General features: G+C 44.8%; 1 protein-coding gene across 6 annotated transcripts in view; it reads left to right on the top strand.

Moving 5' to 3' along the window:
* Nucleotides 1-10,412, top strand: part of SPEG (striated muscle enriched protein kinase) — a 369,258-nt gene that overhangs the window by 334,947 nt on the left and 23,899 nt on the right. For all 6 annotated transcript variants that reach the window (XM_068246025.1, XM_068246024.1, XM_068246023.1 and 3 more), the window contains 3 exons: nt 1,756-1,872; nt 5,537-5,704; nt 8,351-8,473. In XM_068246025.1, the coding sequence (XP_068102126.1) occupies nt 1,756-1,872; nt 5,537-5,704; nt 8,351-8,473 (408 nt within the window). The remainder of the gene's footprint in view (nt 1-1,755; nt 1,873-5,536; nt 5,705-8,350; nt 8,474-10,412) is intronic.

Here is a 10,412-nt window from a genome sequence, read left to right as displayed (position 1 = left end):
GCAGGCAGTTACCAGCCAGGTGTAATTATCACTGGACAAACACTGCAGAAACCCCCCAGGGCGGCACACAGCCAGGGGGCGCTGCAGACATGGAGGGAGATGGGGAGGGAGATGAGGAGGGAGTCTGGGAAATATCAGAAATGTAGGGAAACTGACAGAGAGATGGGGACAGAGAGGGAGAGTCGGGAAAAGAGAGGGAAATGTTGGTGACAGCATAGAAATAAGTTTGCTTTCCCTGTATGTTTACAGGGCAGTATAGTAAAAAAACATAATGAATAAAATTGCTTCTTCTTTTTTTTTTTTTTTTTTCTTTCTCAATATTCGTTTGGGCCTCGTTCACATCTAAAATCGTAATCGCAACAGTGTTACGATTTTGTACGTCATTCTCCCCCCCCCCCCCCCCCCCCCTCCCGGCACTCCACTGCGCGCTGTGTTTTGGGTAAAAGCGGTTTTCTAAGCTCTTTTCCAGAGCGGTTTTGTCATTCACTCCCTGACGTAAGTGAACTCTTGGACCCGGAAAATAATAAATATAATGTATTTATTCTAAAAAAAAAAAAGCGAACGCAATCGCCGCATAAAGCGGTTTTGTGAGCATTTAGCGCTCTTCTTGTACCTTCCATTATAGCATAAACGCCCCTAAAAATGGTACAGGTCCGCAAAGCGGACGCAAAGTGCTGATATGACCCTACTCATAGGGATCCATTGCACAAGCCTTTTGTGGGCGATTTTGAAAATTGCCTGCGCTAGAAAAACAATATACATAGATATTCTATACATTCCCTCTGCCCCTGAGGCTCAGGAGGCTCACTGTTGGCCCCATAGCAGCCACTATGGTTGTTATGGTGATACCTATGCCTTTGTGATTGTTCATTCTGGGTAGATGCTCCACATTTGCACATGTTTTTGTTGTATGGTACATATCTTGATGAATGGGCTAGCCGGAGCCCTGCTTTAGGGCCAGTGCACACCAAAAACTGCTAGCGGAACCGCAAATGCTTAGCGGTTTTTGAAGCAGTTTTCAGAGCGATTCTAGGCATGTGCAGAGCGATTTTCTAAAACATGCCTAGCGTTTTTTTTGGAGCGTTTTTCTGTAGTGTTTTTTATATATTGTTGCAGTAGGGCTGTAACTGAACAGCTACTGGAACAAAAACGCTTGGAAAATCGCTCTGATCTAGCGCTTTTCAGAGCGGTTTTCCACTTTCCTACACTTAACATTGAGGCAGAAACGCCTCAGAAATCATCAAAAATGCTGCAGGACCCGAGTGTGCGTTTGGGGAAAAAACGAATCGCTCTGGTGTGCACCAGCCCATTGAAATACATTAGCCTGGCGGTTTTCAAACCGCAAGAGGTTTCAAAAACGCTCAGAACCGCTCTTGGGGGTTGATTCACTAAAGCGGGATAACTGCTATCACAGCAGTTATCACGCGATCTGCGATCATGTGTGTTTCACGTGAAGCGCAATCCTCCGCTTATCACGCAAAGTAACCTTTTGCGCGTGCAAAAGTTTGCACCTGGCAGATTGTGTGATAACAGCTGTGATAGCAGTTATCACATTTTAGTGAATCATATGGACCCCTAGGTCTGCACCAGCCCATACTGTAGTTTGCCTACAGACATGGTTAGATTCGATGTGATTTTTTCTGTGTAATCCAAGATTTGCAAATTCAACTGCGTCGCTTACAACCAACCTAAAATTTGGAAATGAGAAGCCTAAAAGTTGTTACTTATCAGCTATTTTCATTTGTTTTTTGGCAGATTTCCCTCCCGTCTTCCACATCAAGCTGAAGGACACAGTGATTCTAGACGGGGATTCGGTGACCCTTTCGTGTCTTCCAGCCGGCAGCCCTGCCCCTCGCATCCTGTGGAAGAAAGGTAACTGAGACATGTGTAATGGTGGGTCGATTCAGCAAACATAGCGTTGAATAAAGAACAACACAAAGAGTCATTAAGTTGTGAGCTCCTCTGATGACAGTCAGTGACATCACTATGCACTATGCACTCTGTAATGTGCTGCAGAAGATGTCAGTGCTATATAAAAACATAATAATAATATGGTAGGACATTAGACTAGGACTATGGTAGGGACTAGATTGTGAGCTCCTCTGAGAACAGTCAGTCAATGACTGTGTACTCTGTAATGTGCTGCAGGAGATGTCAGTGCTATATAATTACATAATGATAATCAGGTAGGACATTAAACTATGACTATGGTAGGATTAGATTGTGAGCTCCTCTGAGGACGGTCAGTGACATGACTATGTACTCTGTAATGTGCTGCAGAAGATGTCAGTGCTATATAATTACATAATGATAATCAGGTAGGACATTAGACTATGACTATGGTAGGATTAGATTGTGAGGTCCTCTGAGGACGGTCAGTGACATGACTATGTACTCTGTAATGTGCTGCAGAAGATGTCAGTGCTATATAATTACATAATGATAATCAGGTAGGACATTAGACTATGACTATGGTAGGATTAGATTGTGAGCTCCTCTGAGGACAGTCAGAGACATGACTATGTACTCTGTAAAGTGCTGCAGGAGATGTCAGCGCTATATAAATTCATAATAATGGTAGGACATTACACTATGACTATGGTAGGATCAGATTGTGAGCTCCTCTGAGGACAGCCAGTGACATGACTATGTACTCTGTAAAGTTCTGCAGAAGACATCAGTGCTATATAAATACACAATAATAATATAAATAATTAGCGCTATTATTATTATTGATTTACTAGTGGACCTAAGCCCGTAAAACAGGCTCTAGGTCTTATTTTTCCCGCCACTGATGCCGCCAGTCACTGCGCATGCGCGCGCCTACACAACCGCCTAGAGCGCCTGCTGTGCGAACGCAACCGCCCACCCACCCACCGCGCTCCCTGGTCCCGTCCAGCTGTTCGTTACTGTGCACATGCGCAGTAACAAAATAACAGGGACACAGGGACGCTGCATAACTGCTGGACGCAGCGACACAGGTTAATTATTATAAAGGAGAAAGCACCAACATAGCGTTATATAAATCCTATATAATAAAATGGCTGTGTCCTTGCGTTCTCAGTCCCTGTGTTTGTCCATGCGTTTGGCATAGTGCGCATGCGCGGCACACGGATGAACTTGGGACAGCAGAGATCTGGTGCAGTGCCGGGGGGTTGGGGCCCAAGCCTAGCGCCCGTTTTTAAACTGGCGGCCTTTCATTTAGTATATTATAACATTCGTAAAATTTCAAAGGTAATTAACTACCTTATTAGGCAGGCTGCTTCCCTTGTATTGTCATAATACTTAGCATGTATGCAGTCAGGTACTTATGCTGTAATTATACTGGTGATTTTATTCCATGCAGTTCTGTAAATACACTAACGATGATTGCATTTCATCACTGTAAATAATCCAGGCAGATTACACTGTGTCACATCAGCCCGATTAGAGTATGACAAAGGCTGCTGGTATTGCATTGCCTGTGACTGGTCGTATTCCACATGACTGCGCAGCAGAGTGTATTGAGGCTTTGTGCAGATCATTAATAATGCAGGAGGGTTCCCACCTCTAGAGCGGGACGCGGGTTCTGAATAATGGATGTGACACGTTTTATCACACAGAACTGCAACCAGGCTGGACCTGATCACAGCTGCCTGGAGCTGCAACGGAAATGTCACCTTCTTCACCTGCTTACACAATAACAAGTGTCTGTGTCACTGTGGTGTACAGCGGCCGCAGAGGCCACTACCGATATACTGCACTATCAGGGCACATCCTACAGCACCTCCTTCTACATAGCACTGACATCTTCTGCAGCACTTTACATAGTACATAGTCATGTCACTGACTGTCCTCAGAGAAGCTTACAATCTAATCCTACCATAGTCATAGTGTAATGTCCTACCATATTATTCTTATGTATTTATATAGCACTGACATCTCCTGCAGCACTTTACAGAGTACATAGTCATGTCACTGACTGTCCTCAGAGGAGCTCAGAATCTAATCCTACCATAGTCATAGTGTAATGTCCTACCATATTATTCTTATGTATTTATATAGCATTAACATCTTCTGCAGTAATTTACAGAGTACATAGTCATGTCACTGACTGTCCTCATAGGAGCTCAGAATCTAATCCTACCATAGTCATAGTCTAATATCCTACCATATTATTTTTATCATTATTATTATTATTTATGTATATAGCACTGACATCTTCTGCAGTAATTTACAGAGTACAGAGTCATGTCACTGACTGTCCTCAGAGGAGTTCACAATCTAATCCCTACCATAGTCATAGTCTAGTGTCCTACCATATTATTATTATGTATTTATATAGCACTGACATCTTCTGCAGCACTTTACAGCATACATAGTCATGTCACTGACTGTCCTCAGAAGAGCTCACAATCTAATCCCTGTCATAGTCTAATGTCCTACTATATTATTATTATCATTATTATTATGTATTTATATAGCACTGACATCTTCTGCAGCACTTTACAAAGTACATATTCATGTCACTGACAGTCCTCAGAGGAGCTCACAATCTAATCCCTACCATAGTCATAGTCTAATGTCCTACCATATTATTATTATTATTATTATTATTATTATTATGTATTTAGTTAGCACTAACATCTCCTGCAGCACTTTATAGAGTACATAGTCATGTCACTGACTGTCCTTAGAGGAGCTCACAATCTAATTCTACCATAGACATAGTCTTATGTACTACCATATTATTATTATTATTATTATGTATGTATATAGCACTGACATCTTCTGCAGCACTTTACGAAGTACATAGTCATGTCACTGGTTTTGCAACAGTGAAAAGTAATCCCGCCCAGACAAGTATGGGGGTGCCATGGATGAAAAGGAAAAAAACTTGTGGTTGGAGCATCCAAAGAGTTACACGGTTACATAGTTATTTGGGTTGAAAAAAGACATACGTCCATCGAGTTCAAGCAGTAGGCTTCATCCCAGACTTCTGCAGGAAGGTGTAAGCCTCCATACTCCGCCTAACGGTGATCGGCGTAAAGTCCTTGGGGCGGAGTTTGCAGGGGATCCCGCTTCAATGACGGAGCTCCGCTCTGCCATCAGCCTCCCAGCGGTGATCGACGCTAGGAGACTGTTAGACGGCAAAACCACTGTCTATTTACTCAGTTCAGCACTGCGATTTAAGACAGCGCTGTACTGGGGACAGCCGTGTGACAATAAATACAAAACTGTAAAATTTAATAGAAAAATAAAGAAATAAATATTTACTTAAAAAAAAAACATTGCGGGAGAGATCAGACCCCACCAACAGAGAGCTCTGTTGGTGGGGAGAAAAGGGGGGGGGGTCACTTGTGTGCTGAGTTGTGCGACCCTGCAGCTTGGTCTGCAGTGGCCCAATTTGAGAGAAATGGCCTGGTCTTGGGGGGGGGGGGGGGGTTAACACTGCGGTCCTCAAGTGGTTAAGCACACTGTTGCTGTAAATGTATAGATGTTGTGGTGCTGGTGTCCAGCATATATCACATTCTGTAAACTGTGTTTCTGCTCTCAGATAAGATGACCTTGGAATCGGGAGGAAGCGTGAGCATAAAATCCAGCCCGGACGGACGGCAGATCCTCACCGTGGTGAACGCCGGACAGCGGGAGGCTGGCCTCTACGAATGTGTCGCCGCCAATGTGCTGGGCAATGCCACCAGTTCCTGCTCATTGTCTGTGGCTAGTATGTATTGTACAGTTCCATACTCACAGCGCATGTTATTTGCCTGTAGACAAAGGAGCACTCCAGCGAAAAAAGTAAGCAGTTAAACTCTGACAGAACTGACAAGTTTTGGACTAGTCTGTCTCCTCATTGGGGATTTCCAGGGTTTCAAAAGTATTTCCTGAACAGCAGTGGCTAAGTCTAAAGGTACCTTTACACTTTGCAGCAGATTCGACCATCAGATAGATTTCTGTCAGATACCGGTCAGTTCGAATCTGACAGGAATCTATCTGATGTGTGCCACACACTAGGAACAGATTTCAGAATGAAATCTATTGAAAATTGATTGAAATGCATTATTGCACCATTTGATCCAATGCAACTCTATGGGCCATCGATCTGCCGCCAGCATCCGATCGACCTAGATTTTCCGTCTGGACCGATCGAGCAAATCGATCGAAGAAATCGGTTGATCACTCAATCGATCATGCTTCCTGCTGCATTGATTTCTAGCCAATTTGATCAGAGCGGTCGAATTGGCCATATATATCGATAGCAGAAACCCACCGGTGTATGGGCCCCTTAACTGTCAAAATAGTGTGCAAATAAGCAGGGAGGCTGGCTGGTATCTTACTATTTTGGCAGTTCAGCTCAGAATCTGGAGTTTTGTTTTTTTTGAAAAACAAAAAACAAAAAAAACCACATACTTACTCAAGGAGAAGGAAGGCTCCCCTCGTACCAGCGCTGGCTCCTCCGTTCAAATCTCCTGCCGCGGGAGGCTTTGAAAGTCTTTGGGAGCCCGAGTGCTCCCTAACATAGGCGGCTCCGTACTGCGCCTGCATGAGTGCAGCCCGTCTTTGGGAGCACTGGGGCTCCCGAAGACTTTTGAAGCCTCCGGCAGTGGCAGAGAGCAGTCTCAGAGCCATCGGTCACAGACTGCTAGTGGGGGAGCCAGTGGTGAACAAGGGGACGAAGGCTCTGTAGGACCCAGAGCCCTTCCCTCTCTGGCTTTTGAAAAAAAATAAAAAAAAACACTTCATACTCGGCCTTCTATGGGGCTAGCAGGAGATCGCGCTCGCCAATGCGTGCGCATCTCCGCTTTTCAGCGGTCGTCGCTCGGAGGCTGTTAGACGGCGAAACCACCGTCTAATCAGGCTGTACAGCGCTGTGATCTGCAGCAGCGCTGTGCTGGTGACACGTGTGACACGGCTGTCCCCCTGGGGGACACAGAAGCAATCTGCGATGATAGGCTGAAGCATATCACAGCCGATCGCTGTGATAGGCAGGCAGAGGGAGGGAGGGAGAGACCTGGGGGAAAGAAAAAAAAGAGTAAATTTATTTAAAAATAAATACGAAAATATTTATTAAAAAATAAATAAACTGCTGTGTGTGTGCTGAGTTGTGCGGCCCTTAAAGCTGCAGTGGCCCAATTGAGGAAAAATGGCCTGGTCTTTAGGGGGGCTTAACACCGCGGTCCTGAAGTGGTTAAGGAAATGCTTTTGAAAACAAAGAAAACCCTGAGAATCGTCCATGAGGAGATGGACTAGTCCAAAACCTGTTGGTTATCTCTGATTTTAACTGCTGACTTTTTTCACTGGAGAGGTCCTTTAAAGAGGCCCTGTACTGACATATATAAGAATGCAGTAAATTATTCTTGATACCCACTTTTTTGTTAATTTTCCTGATTAACAGCATCAGAAACACCTTCCTATATCTATATATTGCTGTATATTACCATGTAGCCTCGCCCTCTCATTAAGGCTTGGACTAGGCTGTTTATTATGCAGAATTCTCCCCCCGAGCATTCTGGGAGACCAGAAATTCTTTCTATTGGCTGCAGAACTTTCAGTAAACAAACATTCCGTAGAGATCACCTGCCAGTACTAAAGATGTCGCCACCTGTGAGGGAAGCAGGAAATTTGGGTGCATGCAACAAGTGGACTAATAAATTGGTATTTTATTAGTATTTGGGTGCTAGAGCTGAAATTTGGGTGCCCTGTAAATAGCGGCCGCTTGTGTGAGTGTGTGTGTGTGTGTGTGTGTGTGTGTGTGTGTGTGTGTGTGTGTGTGTGTGTGTGTGTGTGTGTATATATATATATATACAGCACCTGCTATATATCGGGCACCCAAATACCAATATATCTATATATACAGCACCTGCTATATATTGGGCACCACGAGCACCCAAATACCAATATATCTATAGGCGCCTATGGCGGCACCAGAGAACTCACTTTTTTTTGCAGCGAGCTTGGTGGCGGCAAGGGGGGGGGGGGGGAGGGTTTTAAGGGTTAGGCGTTAGGTAGGTAGTTTGTGCACATTGAATTTTTCCCCAATTATGAAAAAAAAATTATTGAAAACTCAGAAAAAAATTGATTGGATCTGTTCATCAAGTAATTGACAATCTACCACACACCATACAATTTTCATATAAATTGATCAGAAAAATCCAACACTCCCGATCTTCTTTTATCGAATAAAAATGGGAAATACGATCAGATTTCTTAAATGATTTTTCTGAACAACTGATCGTTTTTATCGAACTGCCCTAAAATTGGATCATTTAATTGTATGGTGTGTGGCCACCTTTAGAGTATGCTTTTATTTTATATCTAGAGTTCTCCTTTAACCCTTATTGCAATTTTGTTTACCCTCCCCCTTTTTCAGGAATCCCGCTGCCCCCTAGTACCCCAGAGATCCCGCAGAAGTACAAGAACACGGTGCTGGTTCTGTGGAAGTCTATGGACCTCAGCTGTCCTTGCACCTTCATCCTGGAGTGTCAGCAGAATGGTGAGGCCATGAGGTCACATGATCTGCTTGGAGTCAGTTTCCACAACACACATCGGAATCAACAGTGTAACAATGCTTCAGGCTATAAACTGAACAAAGCAGCCAGGGGGGGACTGTAGCCAGGAAGGCAGAGTTACAGTAAGGTGTTTGTTGGTGTAATCATTGTGTTCATCAATGTATCATAAAGATGTAACTATGGCAAGAGCAGCACACAACACAACTGATGTACCTGCCAGCTATAGAGATGGTCAGACAAGCAGCAATGACAGCTGACAAACACATATGCAAACAATGACTGCATAATGAGGTCAGACTGCTCTAAAAAAGTGGACCCGAACTCTTGCACAGGACAGTAATTCAAAAAGAGAAAAAGCAATTCCAGGAGCAACTCTCCCAGTATAAAACTTCAGCTTTTAATCATCTTCATTTAAAAAAGCATGATAGCGGCATAAAAATATTGCATATGAAAAACAATGATACTTATCAGGTCACTGCAGTAAAATAGAGGTGCGGAGGTGTAGTCGACGGCCAGGGCCGGATTTGTACTTCTTACCGCCCAAGGCCGACTATTACAAGCCGCCCCAACCGAAACCGTTTCCTACCACCTCTCTCCACACACACCCAAACTTTTTGGGCCGATGGTGTCCGCTAGTGCCGAGGTCTCCATGGCAACGTGAAGTGAATCAATCACTTTACACGGGGGAACTGGTCAATCAAGCGATCTACAGGTGATGGGCGCGCTGGGAGCCTTCCACCACACACACATAGTCAAAAGTGGCTCACAATTGGACATTGGGTGGGGTCAGCAACACGTAAAAGTGAGTCCTGTACCCACTGCTGTCTCCAGGGTAACAGCGCTGGCCAATCAATAATTAAGAAATGGGTACTGTGAGACGCTGCCTTCTGTATTCTGTACTATTTGCTGGTGCTGCCCCTGGTCCTTTCATCCCCCACACCAAGTGTGTGAGACCCGGCCTTCTGTAACTGCCTGCAGCTGCTGCTATGTCATTGGACAAGGTCTGGCTTTTTGCTAGTCACACACTGTTCACAAACGTTTGGTTAACGGACTGCAGCTGCCTGTAACACAGCACAGCCAGTGCCAGCTGGTACTAATAGTGCAGTTATCCTGACCACTTTCATTTGTTTGGACACTTGCAAATAATGCCCACTGTCTGCAAGCCGCCCCTTGTTTATCTGGTGCCCTAGGCCATGGCCTATGTGGCCTTGCCAGAAATCCGGCCATGTCGACGGCCCCAAAATCAGGGCTTTCTCGAGACCGAACACCCCATAACTGTGGCAAGCAGGGCCTTATACCATGGGTCCCGCCCCCTCAATTGCATCCACACCTGAGCGATCCTCCCGCCGGTAGTATCTCCAACCAATCATATACACAGTACACACTAGGTGGGACCACACTCACCTGCAGTAATCTGCTGTCCGTGAGCCAGCCAATCAACTGGTTGGAGCGGCATTCACGCTTGCGAGGCGCATAGTCAATGACATGACGCATAGTCAATGACGTGACCATACCAGCCGGGCCAGTGCGTCTCACCATATTTCCGGTTCCGCCTAGTATGGAGCGCATTTGCGTTCCACACGCCGCCCGCCGAAATTACGTCAGTTAATGCGTCCAAAGGGTCGCATACATATGCACAGGACAGAAGGAAAACTGTCTTTAATTCCCACTTATCTGTGACTAAGAACAAGTTGTAATTTTATCTCTCCCCTGTTTCAGCTGACTGCCACGGCTAAGAGGCTAATTTGTAAACACAGGATGTTAACAATATGTCTGCTTCCATGAAAGCAGGAAGTAGACAGACTGCAGATTTATTGCAGGATTTGTATCAGCTGTAACAAAGAAATGTTCTTCTTTAAAGCTTATTATGCTGTTGCGTATCTTTTAGAGCAGAAGGAAGTTCTGAGTTCAGGTCCCCTTTAA

This window comes from Hyperolius riggenbachi, chromosome 7 (assembly GCF_040937935.1).
Source record: "Hyperolius riggenbachi isolate aHypRig1 chromosome 7, aHypRig1.pri, whole genome shotgun sequence".
NCBI lineage: Eukaryota > Metazoa > Chordata > Amphibia > Anura > Hyperoliidae > Hyperolius > Hyperolius riggenbachi.
Note: the sequence above shows the minus strand (reverse complement) of the source record. Positions and strands in the feature narration are given on the sequence as shown.